The 14,509-nt window shown below is 45.8% G+C and overlaps 1 protein-coding gene across 1 annotated transcript; it reads left to right on the forward strand.

Moving 5' to 3' along the window:
• The first annotated feature begins 5,610 nt into the window (after positions 1-5,610).
• On the forward strand, positions 5,611-13,880 carry zbtb11 (zinc finger and BTB domain containing 11). The gene is made up of 10 exons (XM_077583030.1): positions 5,611-6,427; positions 6,910-7,172; positions 7,316-7,547; positions 7,994-8,979; positions 9,143-9,460; positions 10,061-10,478; positions 11,317-11,434; positions 11,520-11,678; positions 11,765-11,940; positions 13,138-13,880. The coding sequence occupies exons 1-10, from the start codon at positions 6,118-6,120 to the stop codon at positions 13,689-13,691; spliced, it is 3,534 nt and encodes a 1,177-aa protein (XP_077439156.1). The 5' UTR covers positions 5,611-6,117; the 3' UTR covers positions 13,692-13,880.
• Positions 13,881-14,509: the final 629 nt, after the last annotated feature.

The following is a 14,509-nucleotide window of genomic DNA, read 5'->3' on the forward strand; positions in this document are numbered from 1 at the left end:
CCTTGAAGTTGTGCAACTCCGGCCAAAGAAACACACAAACACTGACACACTAATCAAGTGTAATTTTGGGGTTAAATGTAACATTTTTGTCCCAAAGTGACTCTTGAGGAGTATAGAGGACTCTTGTATTTCTCCGATTGACATTAGCACTAGACTGCAAATGACGTTCGAGACGAGGACGCACTTCACCTTTATTAACCTTCCCTGGGATCATTCATACGCAAGCAAACGCACACACACAGGCTGGCACACGTTCCCGTCCCTCCCACATATATCCCACGCACTCCATTGTGATGATCTGCAGCGTTTCAACGTGTTCCCGTGCGGCGTGTCTTTGCACGTGGGAGGCTGGCAACCTTCTGATGTCATTTCATATTCAAACCCTTTTTTTATGGGCTCGTGCGGGGAGTTAAGCCAAGACCATTCTAAGTAATAGCACCATATGACCTCCGCCAAGGCCAAACAATCCAAGCATGACGATGATGCAGTCGCACGATACCGATTCACTCGATTCAGTTTGCGTACTCCTGTTAAGTAAATAACTAGCCACCTAACCAACCAACCAACTAACTGACTGACTAACTTGCTACTAGGAAAGAAAGGCACAGTTCATGTATTTTGTTGCGCAAACCTGATGCTTTTTTTTTTTTTTTTTCCAGGAGAGCTCAGTATTGTTCATTCGATTTGACATCATCATTGCTCTCCTTTTTTTAAAAAAACAAGCAAACAAATCAATTAAAAAAAATTTAATAAATGTTTTTTTTTTAAATATATATACATATATATATACATATACACACACACATATATATATATATATATTTTTTTTTTGTATGTGGGTGAGTATGTGTATGTGCGTGTGTGTGTGTGTGCGTGCGTGCGTGCGTGCGTGCGAGCGTGTGTGTATTCATCAGTTCACCTAAAGCCCATTAAAAAAAAATCCCATACTAATAATATAATATAATAATAAATTGCCAAATGCTGAAACATCAATGTAAGCAAACCTGATGCTGTAGCTACATAATTAACTAATTGCTGGGAAAGAAAAGCACTATTTATCTTTTTGCATGATCCTGATAGCTAGCTATGTAACTCGCTAATTGCTATGGCTTTCATTTGACCTTTTTTTTTCTTTCAATATCCTTGCAATTCCACCTGAGGTCCATGCACAAGCATGCTCTTTGTCCTCCTTAGTGGGACAACTCCCATATTACTAGTGAAGCAAAACTTTGCACTAGTTGATGACTGTGTGCTACTAGTCCTACGCAGTGGCATAAAATTCTACTAGTTAACATCTAGCGCTTCACTAGTAATACCCACATGAATAAACTTCTTGTTATTCACGTGGGTATTACTAGTGAGGCTCTCGGCGCTTGGTGAAGTTAATAGCGTGAGTTAGCACATCAGCAGTTGGGCTTCAGACAGGAGCACATGCTTGACGGTGCGAGAAGAGCTTTTGTTTTGTGTGCACACAATACTGTCAGAGCCCAGCTCGGCTCCCAGATTAACGGCAGCGCATCGCTTTCACACTGGCTGCCTTCACCTTTCACCCCTTCACCACCGCCTCATTCCGCTTTTCCCGCCGCCGCCGCCGCCGTCCACGGTAATGCCCGATGAGTTTATTCCACATCCTTGATATCCACTTTGAGGTTCATGTAGGCACTAGGAATTGCACTAGGAACATTACAAGGCCCAACTACTTGGCATGTGTCACACACTAGTAGCACAAAAATGCCCAGTCGTATAGTTTTGACCTCACATGTAGTCAGGGCTGGCCTGGTACTCATTTTAAACTGTGGAGTGTCAGGGCTCAGACCGGCTCACATTAGTTTACGTTTTTATGAAAATACACAATTTTACTGTTCGCTTATCAATGTAAAACAGATGGACATTCCCATTTGTTGTCCTACTTAGTGGGAACAAATAGCAAACTAGCACCTTCAACTGGACATTTTGTGCCATGTAACCTGCGCCGTCCATCTCGGCCGTGCAAGAAAAGAGGCTTTTGTGGCCCAAACATGAAGGCTGGGAACCGTAGGAGCGACCCGGCTCACCTTACGCCGCCCTGGTTCTCACACTGCCCCGAGGATGCTTTTATTATTATTATTCTTAACCCTAAATCTCTACCGTGATATTACCCGACACCCCAAGTTGGACATCACGAGGGCAGTGTGTAAACACTCGCGCCGAGCTCCCTCCTGAGATTTCCCAGAAGAGCGGACATTCCCATCTCGTTTGTGTTTTTCCTCCTAAAAAGGGACCATTCCTTGGCATTCCCCCCCCGTATTTAAAGTATGTACACCTCTAATATACCGTACTTTTGTATATTTAAATATCTAACACCCGCTCCTGCGGGGCCTGCATCACAAAGTTTGGTGGGAATTAAATCCCCCCCCACACACAGATGTAATTAGGCCACCCAATCAACACAATGATGTGTGTGTTGTATAAAGAAATACATTTTAACGCCTCTGTGCTGTACGCGGCCATTCTAACATTAAGTGAAAATGCCGTGTTGCTTGCTTTCCCTCCTCGCTACCCCGGCAGCGTGCTGCAATCCCAGCACATGAGACAAGATCAACACTACAGAGGCTCTTTCTCACGTCCACACACTGTCTCTCTCTCATGGTGCCACCAGCAGTGTGTCATGGAAAAATACTGCAGCAGCAGCAGCAGCAGAAGAAGCACCAGGGAGGGCCGTCGCCAGACGCGTATCGGAACGGCCTTGGCCGCACGCACAGCCATCCAGACAATAAAAAAGATAACCCGGACCGCTTCTGGCCTTCCGCAGGCAGACGCCGTTATCTGGGACCCGAGGCGGGGGTCACCGCACAGATATTTGTTGGAGCCTTCCAGCTGGAGGTGAAAGCCATTAGAGGAAGAGATTGATGAGGTAGCTCAAGGATGGCCGACGCACGTCGCAAATGGACAGTAGCACAACAGCGTCGTGCAGGGGTTGAAGCAAACGTGGACGTACGGAATGCTGACATAGTGGAATGCTACCAAACATGCTACAAATTGGAGTTTAACCTAAAATATTCTGGCAAAATGAGCTTCAAATATCTAACAAAACTTGGGAGTTTAAATTCATCATCGTCATGACCAGATGTTAATTAATTTGTTGATTTTTTTGGCTGGCTGTTCCGTTTTTGTTGAAACCCGTGAAAAAATGGTTATATTTTTATAAGGTTGTAATGGTTGGTTAGTTAGCTTGATTGTATGGCAGTTAAACAAACAAAAACAAATTGTCATTCTGATGTGGTTGACGGGTAAATGAACAGTTAGTTAGCGATAACTCCAGGAAGAAACATTCCCTTTATTTATTTATTTTTGTACATGATTCTCTGTAGACATTAGGGCTACAACTAACAATTATTTGAAAAATCGATTAATCTCTCGATTTATTATTCTTTTTTTTTAGATTGGATTAGAAAAAAAAACCTCCATACCTTTATTCAAAAAACTGGATTTTATTCAAATTGGCAGTGTACAAAATAAATTGACCACGATGGGTAACACAAGCGTTAATGTCGAACCTCGATCCCCGTTCTTTACGTGCACCTCCAGCCTAAGCACTGTTTAGCCACGAGGACCTTGCCTCAACCTTGACTAAAGCCACGCCGCTTAAATGAAGTCAATAGCACCCGGCCTAAAATGGATTCCTGTGGGACACCTGTCACATGACACATTTGGATAGCAACGATAATATGACCCTTTGCTAAGACAGCATGTAGATGTATCACATCTATCGCATCAGAATTAATGGCGTTGCAAAGCCTGTTGATACTTTTCATTAATTTGAGAAAAAAAAATAATGATCATTTTAATTAAATGTGAAGGACGTGAAATTCTTTGAAAAGTTTTTATCTTCCAAATAGCATAGATCCCCAGTTGCTAATTCATTTGCCAAAGAAAAACATTATATGCGAGTGTGTGTGTTTGTGTAAACTGATTATAAACTAAGTGTTTTTGTAAAGAATGGTAATATAGTCCTGATTTACTCAAGCTGTCAGACTATTTGAGAAAAAGACAAGAGCTTCCTGTCTTCAAAAGAGGAACGTCTTTTAGCAGCATCAAAATAAAATCAAACGAGGCAACTGAACAATGGAGAGGAAATGACACCGAAGAGGACGAGAAACAGTGGTGAAAATAGATAACAAAAAACATGCTCTTGATGGTTGCATGGGGATGAAAACACAACAAACCGGATACCTAAAATAAATCCGCTCTGAATGCCACAGAGGTGGACTTAAAGTCACATATGTGCAAGTCTTAAAGTGGACATATGGAAAACATGTGTTTCTGTAAATCTTTAAAACAGTCTTAACATGTTTTTTATGAATGTCAAAGACAAGTGAAAGTCTTTGAAAAATGTAACAGTAATTTTGTAAACATTTACGTCCAATTATAACACATTGTTTTTGTTATCATCAAAGACAAGAGTTTTCAAAAAACCTAACGTACTTCTTGACCCAATTTTAAGTCTTTAATTCACCTCGTGATCATGTTTTAGTAAATGATAAAGACAATTTAGTCTTTAATAAACTTAAAGACTTGCTTTTGTACACAACTAAGACTAATTACGACAAACTTGTTTTTGCAAAGAACAGACAATCTAATCTTGAATCAAAGTGTTTTCGTAAACACAAAGACAACATCTTTAGGCCTAATGTACAGTACACATCTGACAAATTATGTTTTTGTAACAGTCTTAAACAAACCTAACATGTTTTTCGTAATCATCAAAGACAATGTAGTTCATAATGGAACTAAAGTACGTCTTAATGTAAACACTGAATACCAAGTTATGCTCTCCATGATAGTAGCAGATAATTCAATTGATTTGATTAAATCAACGACACAAATACCCATTAGCAGCTATTGATATCTAACGTCGTACTTTGTGGTCTTAGGGAGCAGCAGCCCGCTTCGGACTCAAAGTGCTTGTGTAAGGGTCGACTCGGTCAAGTGTGAGGTTAAGTGACTTATCTGCACCCTTGAGAGGTTACCTTCTCTTTATTTCTATTTGTTGATGTAAATCTGAGCCCTGATCTTGTGTGTTTACTGTGGACACACAAAACTTGTCATCTGTGTCAACACGCCCAGTCAACTCGATACACTCGCTCTGATGTGTTTTGGACTAAACAATGCTGATTTAATTGCAGACTTTTATGGCGATGCCACTGTTTATTCATCAAAAGAGATATTTTCAAGACCACATGGGTCAATCAATTTGAAGTAAAAATACATAGATAAAAGTCAAGTGCATTTTTGTTATTTTCAACACAATATATATATATATATTTTTTTTTTACTATATCATTTTATTGTTTCCTTTTCATCAACTAAATATCCGGGCCTTTCTGATATAATGCAATGCTTCCTTTACACGGTGAAAACAAACGGCGTGGCTAGCATACAAACCAGGCAAATCTTTACAGTAGTGCATTGAAATCAAGTTAATCCTCACAAATCAAAATACAACAATCCAAAATTGAATGCATCTGAGCTTCCTTTCACCGAGTAAAAGACTGCCATTTTGACCGTTAAGGTCGGAATTGACCATTTGGTCTTGTGCATTAATTCTTCATTAATTATAATAGTAATTTTTAACTACAATTTTAAATACAAGGTAATTTCGTTTAGTATTTAGTTGATATATACATTAATAAAAATACATGAATGTAATTTTCACTTAAATGTTTTTTTTTTAATTATATAATTGTATTGTTTTTGTCAGATAATATCAATACAGTATAACATTTTATATAATGTTTTGCTTTTGCATTGAAAGTGCCGTTTTTGGTGAAAAGTTTACCTACAGCGCCCTCTGGGGTCACCTCTTGTTTTCTTCTTCACATGGGGCACACTTCCGCCATCACGTACGCAACATCCGGTTGTGCAGCAGCCATTTTGTCTGTTCGGGCACGTCTACTATGACGGTCGAAAAACTGCCGTTCCACCTTAACAAAAACACTCGAATATTCTCGCCATGCCTTTATTTCAACTTTAAACTTGCGCTTAAAAATATAATAACATCCCTAACGCGCGTCTGAGGAAGCGCCGGCTTTCCGTGATAAACGCCCCGCGTTGAAGCGAGCAAGAGGGCCGAGCAGTATGTCGTGCAAGGAAAGCTACTTGGCCATCTTTCGCTATCTGACGGATGAGCGGGAACCGTACGCCCCGGGCACGCCGGGCAACACCAAGCGCAAGATACGCAAAGCGGCAGCCTGCTATGTGGCCCGCGGCGGCACCTTGTACTACCAGCGGCGGCTCAAGGGCCAGGACGTGTTCACCGAGTTGGAAGTGGTGCTGCGGGACGAGCGCAGGAAGGAACTTATGGAGCGGGCGCACGTCCTCGAAAGAGGGGAGCACCTCAACCAGCAGCTCACATGGGAGAGCATCTCGCAGAAGTACTGGTGGAGAGGTAAGAGCGGGAGATGAGACTCGCGGCGGCCGCGGGACGAAGCTTTGTTGTCGGGTTAAAATAGTAGAAAAATGCGAGGAAGTGTTAGCATTTCGTAGCAAACGTCCCCCCTTGTTACTTGACGTGCACACGTTGGTTGGCGCCATCCAGTGGGCAGCCTACAGCAGCGGTATTTGACTTTGGAGGGTTTACTGTGGACAACCGCGAAGGATAAGGACGGCCAAATGCTTTAGGGAAAGATAAATTTAAAACAACAACAGGGTTGGCTTACGGTCAATACAATTTCCACACGTTTTTATCAAAGTAAAAAATAGCCCACGTTCCATAAAGACAATGTAAACAAACTGCTTTTGTGACATGTACCCAGACCTCAAGTCATTGCTCGCAAGTCAAGCCAAAACATCTGGTGATGCTTCAATCTTGAGAAACTCATCATTTGTGAGTTAATCACCGACTATTGTTGTTTTTGTCACCCATTTTAGGTATCCTGAAGCACGTGAAGGATCACATCCGCGAGTGCACAACCTGCACCGTTCGCCGTGGCCCCGACGATGGCTCCGGGGGAGGCGGGCGCACGGGCAGCCGGCCGAGGAAACGGAAGACGGCCAGAGAAGATGATGAAGACGATGACGATGAAGAAGAGGAGGAAGAGGGGGAGGATGGCGAAGATCTTGATGATGGGCTTTTTCACACAGGTCCAAAATCAAAGGTGTCGAAGACTTCAGATAAGCACGAGGTGGTTTTTGTAAGTATTGTTAGCCATATGTTATCTTTTTGATAGCTTATATGTTACCAGTGCTTATAAGTTCACAGCGTTATTTGAGTTTGCACAGGTCCACAGTTACCCCTTTCACACTGAGATGGGTGTTTTTTTGTTTTTACCCTCAGGTGAACAGCAAAGGCGAGGTGAACCAGTTCTTGTCCAATCACGGCCAGACAGTGCTGGACAAACTCAACCAGCAACGCCTCAACAATCAGTTCTGCGACATCACGCTGCTGATCGAGGGCGAGGAGTACCGGTCGCACAAGGCGGTTCTGGCGGCCTGCAGCGAGTACTTCCACGATCTCTTCTTTGAGAAGGGTGCTGCTTCCACGCACGAGGCCGTGGTCGACCTTGCTGGTGAGTTTGCGTCTCGTGTAGGTCTTGTCGATACTAGAAAAGTGTCGTGATGCCTCACCACGGGTTCTAGCGCACCTTCACGAGGATAAGCCATGTAGAAAATGGATGGATTAATTTTTATTACGTTGAGGTCCACCCAGATACAATTACAGGGCTTAAAACCGTGGTTGGTTTTTCATTTTGAAATAGCCTGGCCAGAACCATCAAAAAGCCCAAAACTGGTCACAAAACAGTGCCGAATTTGTGGTGTAAGATATTTTTGGACGACACAAGCTCTATGTGTGTCTTGCTTAATGCGTCCACACCGTACTCAATACCCAGTTAAGAGTCCATCAGAGGCAGAATAAGACGGGTCTTGTTTTGATGTAGTGCGATGTCATGACAACGATTGTCTCGCGTCCGTGCGCTGTTGCTCGTGTGGCTTTACTGTGCCGCATCTTCTCCAGGGTTCACCAAAGACAGCTTCCTGCCTCTGCTGGACTTCGCCTACACGTCCATGCTGACGTTCAACTTTAGCGTCATGGCGGAGATTGCCAACCTGGCGCGCCACCTGCTGATGCCCGAGGTGCTGCAGATCTGCGAGTCGGTGCACAAGGAGGTGGAGGAGCAGAGGCTGGTGGTGTACCAGCACGAGGACAGCCACACCGTTTCAGCCGGACAGGCGGTGGAGACCCCGCCAGACGAGCCGGGCACTTACACGGTCACCATACAGAGCGACGGCAGCGCGGTGGTCACCCACGCCGGGCTCGCCGTGGCGGGGGAGTCTTTCGCCATCGTGGCGCCGGCAGGCACAGAACAGCCGATGGCTGTCGCGGCAGAGGGAGTGGAGGGCGGCGAGACCCTGACGCTGATCGCGCACCAGGCGGCCCTCATGGGCGCCGAGGGGGAAGGCATGACGGTGGTCACCCACAGCGGGCAGGCGGGGGCAACAGAGTCGCTGGCGGTGGTGTCGGCCTGCCTGGCCATTGAGCAGCCGGTCGAAGCCGAGACTTTTCTTTTGAACATGGAGGCGGGACAAGTGAAGCCGGCAGAAGTTAATATGATGCCTGTGGTCGAGCTTCAGACCCGGGCGGCCACCGATTCAACAGAGTCGACCACTGATACAACAGAGCCGGCCACCGATGCACCCGAGTCGACCCCCGAACCGCTTGTTCCACCGCCCCTGAAACGGAAACGAGGGCGCCCGGCCAAGGTGAAGAAGGAAGTGGTAATGGAGGCGATAGCGCCGGCACCCTCTGATGTCGAGGAGGAAGACGCGGGACCGTCCGCAGAGGACGACAGGCAGGAAACGACGAGCGACTCCAACCAACGACGACTGCGGCAGCGCTCCATTGGCGAGGGCGGCTACGCCCGACTCCACATGGGCTTGGATGACGAAAATGACGAGGGGAAAAGTGCCGCCGCAGCCCCTCGAGTCACCCCCATCCTGAAGGTACGGACTTCCAGGGCCGTCAATTACTCGCATGCTCACATTTAAATTGTAATGCCTCGGTAGGTGCTGCTCTTTTGGTTAGCAGCAGAGTTGAATTGCTGTAGCCATGTTGTAATGAGCCACTGCAGTTTCCTTCAACATGATGACCACAAACATTGTGCAGGTGGGTCCGAGGCCCGGGAAGAGGGGGCGGCCTCCCAAGCAGCTTGAGGAGAACCCGGTGGGAGGCGAACCCGTGTTGGCAGAGACACAGGAAGCAGACGGCGCAGAGGCTACTCCTGCCGAAGATATTTGCTCGACAGAGGCCGCCACCGTCAATACGCTGGCGGCAGCTGCCCCGGATCTGGGCGATGAGGTCCTTGCTGACGGCGCCGCGGAAGGGAAGCACACGTGCTTAGAGTGCGGCATGTCCTTCCCACGCCGCTACTCTCTCATCATGCACACCATGAAGCATGACAAAAGTCGCGGATACAAGTGCAGCGTAAGCAGCCGCCGATACATTTGAACCCAATTTGGAACTCTAACCTTGGCCTGGAACACGCTTGAAACCCAAACTGTCTTAAAACTCTCATTTGAAAGCCTAACCCAAGATTGAAACCCTCATTTGAAACCCTACTATAATTTCAAAGACCAACCCAAGATTAAAATCCTGATTTGAAAAAAAAAACATAACCCAAGATTGAAACCTTAACTTGAAAGTCTTACCCAGGATTAATATCTTAACTAGGAACCCTAACCAAAAACTGTCATGACATTTTTTATTTGAAACTCTAACCCAAGATTGATACCCAATCCAATAATGAATGCTTAACTCGTAATCCTACGTTGCAACCGTAGCCCAAGTTTGAAACCCTAATTTGAATCCCTTATTCGGGAATGAAAGCCAAACTCTTGCTTGAACCTCAAATTGAAATCCTAATCCTGGTTTGAAACGAGCCAAGGGTTGGACCCCTAACCTCAAACCCTTACCCTGTCTTGAAAACCCGATTTGGAGCCCAAAACCTGGCTTGACGGCCTAATTCCTGGCGTTCACGTCATCACCTTCAAAAGTGAAAAGTAAACACGTTCCGTTCTGTTCCAGCTGTGCAGCAAAGAGTTCCAGTACGCCGCCTCTCTCCGCGCCCACATGGCCCGCCACAAGCAGCAGAGCGGCCAGCGGGCGTCCACACCCAAATCGGCGCCCTCCCCCTCCTCCTCCTCGCAGCTCGCTGAGGCCGGCCAGGACCCCAAGTCGGCGTGGCCGCACGCCAAGCGCGAGTTTGTGTGCGACATCTGCGGCAAGACGCTGCCCAAGCTGTACTCGCTGCGCATCCACATGCTGCACCACACGGGCGTGCGGCCGCACGCGTGCAAGGTGTGCGGCAAGACTTTCACGCACAAGCACGGCCTCAAGATGCACCGCGTCCTCCACGACGTCACCAAGCAGTTCCAGTGTCAGTACTGCAGCAAATCCTTCGTCAGCAAGCGCAGCATGGAGGAGCACACCAGCCTGCACACGGGTCAGAAACGCGCACAGCACTTCACTAGAACTGGCACCAAAACCTCATTTAAAGTGCTCATCCGATATTGAAACTGTGAATCATGCACCAAACCCTAACCCAAGAGAAAGCTTTTAACACTTCAACCCCCGAACCTGAAACCCTCGGAACAGAGGTGCAAAATCCAAATTGGAAGCCCGAACCCAAAACTAGATTTCAAACCCTAACATTTGCTTGAAAATATATCCCTGTCTTGGAAAGTGAATTTAAAACCCTAAACCAGTTAGAAACTTTAAACCCATACTTGAAACTTTATTCTATAGCCAAACCCCAGAGAGAAACATTAACCCAAGATAATACCCTCATTTGAAACCCAACCTTGATTTGAAACACCCAATTTAAAATAGAAACCTTAACCCAGGCTTGAAAACTCATTTGAAACCCTAACATTTGCTTGAAAATCTTTCCCAGTCTTGACATGCTAATTTAAAACCCTAATCTCTGTTTTGAAGCCCTAACCCATTTAAAACTCAGATTTGAAACACTGACTTGAATCAATCATCACTTCTTAATCTGTTATTTTGTAAATGAATAAACCGATGAATGTTATCTTATAAAAATGCACTTGACAACATTTTCTTATTTGAAACCCTAATCCTGATTTGAAAGCAAAACCCAAGATTGACCTTAATCCATGCTTGAAACCCCAACACTATCTACGACTCTAATTTCAAACCCAAATCCACTGAATTGCATCCTATACCCAAACTTTTGCTTGAGCTAACCTTATATTGAAACCATAACCCCCGTTTCAAAACCTGGATTTAAAATCTTTTCTTGATGTGTGTCGTCGTGGCAGGCGAGTCCAAGTACTTGTGCAACACGTGCGGCGCGACCTTCCATCGAGCCTCGGCCTTGAGCAAGCACCTGAAGAAGCACAGACCCAAGCCGGACGTGCGCGCCTTCGCCTGTTCCCAGTGAGTAGCGCCGCCGCACTCGCCGCCGCACCTTTCCACGCCAACCGTGTTCGGCGCTGACGACGGCGCCCGTGCTTCTCGGCAGCTGCGACAAGTGCTTCTACGAGGCCAAAGACCTGCAGCAGCACATGAACAAGCACATGGGCCTCAAGCCCTTCCAGTGCCAGATGTGCGGCAAGTGCTACAGCTGGAAGAAGGACTGGTACTCGCACGTCAAGTCGCACAGTGTGGCCGAACCTTTCAAGTGAGGCTCACGCATGCACGCAGCCCGAGCCCCTCACGACTTCAAACCCTAACCCGGACATTCATCCCTGCCCCGCTCGCGTTCAGGTGCAACGTGTGCGGCAAGGAGTTCTTCGAGAAGGCGCTGTTCCGGCGCCACGTGAAGAAGGCCACGCACGGCAAGAAGGGTCGCGTCAAGCAGAACCTGGAGCGAGAGTGCGAGCACTGCGGCCGGAAGTTCACGCAGCTCCGCGAGTACAGGAGGCACATCAACAACCACCAAGGTGACGCCCGTGCGCAGACGTTCACGTTCAGATGTCACGAGGCATCAGCACAGTTACAGGTTTGACGGTTGACCGTGGTTTCGAAAAGTCACGGTTTCAAGAACCGCAAAATACTGGTTGTCACCGGTAAGGGTGAGCGGACTTCTAAGCAGGGCACAATATGATTGGCTGCTTGCAGAGTTGAGTAAAGGATTATTTCATTATTTGTTTCCTTTCCAACTTCTCAGTGAGCAGAGAGGGGATGGGTGAGCAATTCACCCACTGAGGAGGAGGAGGAGGAGGGTGGGAGCAAGATGAAAGAGACGTGGCAAACGTAGCAAATCTTGTTTGTTTTTTGTCAGGATTCGTAAAAAGGTTGCAAAGATGTTCACAGACAGTTTTTCATGTTGCAAAGTCATTTTGTTCAAATTTCAAAACCCTAATTTTGAAATCTTAACCATTTGTTCATAACGACAAATCAGGACAAAAACCATAACCCAACCTTGAAACAAAGTTGAAAATCTAACCCTTGCTTGAAACCCCACCGGTGGCTTGAAACTATGACTGCAGCCTAATAACCCAATTTGAAACTCAAACTCAGGTTTAACATTCGAATTTGAACTGGTTACTCTCTTTTCAAACACAGTCCAAGCCTCGTTTGAAAGCCACATTTGAAAGCTTAGGCACCAGCACGAAACCCTCATCTGAAGCCTCTGACTTGAAGCCCCAATTTGAATTCACTTAAGCTTCAAACCCTAATTCTGGTCTTAAACCCTAACTTGTAATTCTAAATTTCAAACCCCAACTCAGCCTTCAAACCATAACTAGAATTTCAAACCCCAATTTGAAACCCTAATTTAGGCTTGGGTATAACACCAAATGTCAAAGGTTACGCTAGAAACCCTACCCCTAGCATTCAGTGGTATTTTCAAATTGTAACTGCATCTTAAAGCCCTAATTTCAAAACCCTTAGCACGAGCCCAGAAACCCTAATTTGCAATTTTAACCACATCTCGAAATCCTCATTTGAAACCACAACTCTGGCTTCAAACCCAAATTTGAAACCCCAGGTCTATTTTCAAAAGTTAAGCCAGCAATTAGGGTTTCAACCTAATTTGAAAAAGCCTTCAGGATTGAAAATCCTCATTTCAAATGCTAACCCAGCAATGAAACACTTACTCAGGCGCCTTCAATTGAAACCCCGCTGTCGTTTTGCAGGCGTGAAGCCGTTCGAGTGCGTGACGTGCGGCGTGGCGTGGGCCGACGCCCGCTCGCTGAAGCGCCACGTGCGCACGCACACGGGCGAGCGGCCCTACGTGTGCCCCAACTGCAACGAGGCCCACATCGACGCCCGCACCCTCCGCAAGCACATGTCCAAGTACCACGCCGACAGCCTGCCCTGCAAGATCATGCTGGAGAAGGACACGCTGCAGTTCCACAACCAGGGCACGCAGGTGGAGCACGCCATCAGCATCCTGGCGGCCGACCTGCCGCCCGAACTGCGGCTGGCGCAGGCCACGGCCGACGGCGGCGCCTGCGCCGAGGAGATCGAGACGGTTCTGATCACGGAGGAGACGGTGGAGGCGGTGCAGGCGGCCGAGGCCGTGCAGGAGGCGGAGGCCGACGGTTCGATGGCCGCCACGCTGACCGACCGGGGCATCATGCAGGTGGTCAACTACGTGCTGGCGCAGCAGGCCATAACGGGCGTCAAGCTGGAGGAGGCGCCCGACGCCGTTCAGACCATGGAGGTGGAGATGACCGAGGTAGAGTAGACCCGTTTTTATTCTCCTGGACGGATGTTGTCGTTTCGCGTGCGCCGACCTTCCTATTTTAACTGTAAATAGCTTTGGACAAAATGGAGGAATCGCGGCTTTTGTTTGGGCCGTTGAACACTCCCTCCAATCCCTGCTTTTGATTGGATCATGAGATGATGATAATAAAAAAAAAAAAATGCAGCATTATCACTCGTGTTTGTTTGTTTTTTTAATCTAATGTTACAAAAGTAAAACAAATACTTGCCCTTTTCATGCAGTTGTAAAATAACACCGACGACTTTAAGGCGATTGCAAAAAAAAACACACGCCCTGAAATTTTGTTGTAAAAATAAAAATACATCAAATAAATGAATACTGTTATACAATTATTATAATCTGACAAATACAACTACACACTAAAGCTAAAATTGTATTTAAAAAATGTGCAGGTCTTAGTATAACTAAAATATTAGCCATGGTGTAAAAAAAAAAAGTTCAATAAAAAATTCTTGCCTTGTTTAAATACCTAAAAAAAAAAAGTGTAAAATAGAGTAAAACTACCGGTTCTCACTCCATCTTTTAGCTCACCCTGTCTGTGAAAATAATTCAAATTAAGTCAAACTAATTCAGTAAAATGACTCAAACTGTCATAGTATTAAAATAAAGTAAAACATAAGCAATTTTCCAGTCATACACTAAACTAAAACTAAAACTAAAACTTGTCATTTTTGTAAAAATAATTAAAATAAAATAAAGTAAAACTACTCTAGCTGTCATAATTGTAAAAATAAGTATAATCAAACTAAAACTACAGCTACTTGCCCTGTCATACAGTT

This window comes from Vanacampus margaritifer, chromosome 13 (genome assembly GCF_051991255.1).
Source record: "Vanacampus margaritifer isolate UIUO_Vmar chromosome 13, RoL_Vmar_1.0, whole genome shotgun sequence".
Classification (NCBI taxonomy): Eukaryota; Metazoa; Chordata; class Actinopteri; order Syngnathiformes; family Syngnathidae; genus Vanacampus; species Vanacampus margaritifer.

Excerpts from the sequence above, each read along its gene's own strand:
- zbtb11 (XM_077583030.1), top strand. The coding sequence starts at position 6,118 with ATGTCGTGCAAGGAAAGCTACTTGGCCATCTTTCGCTATCTGACGGAT. Across the intron at positions 8,980-9,142 it reads GAGTCACCCCCATCCTGAAG|GTGGGTCCGAGGCCCGGGAA; the intron begins GTACGGACTTCC and ends AACATTGTGCAG. Across the intron at positions 11,941-13,137 it reads GCACATCAACAACCACCAAG|GCGTGAAGCCGTTCGAGTGC; the intron begins GTGACGCCCGTG and ends GTCGTTTTGCAG.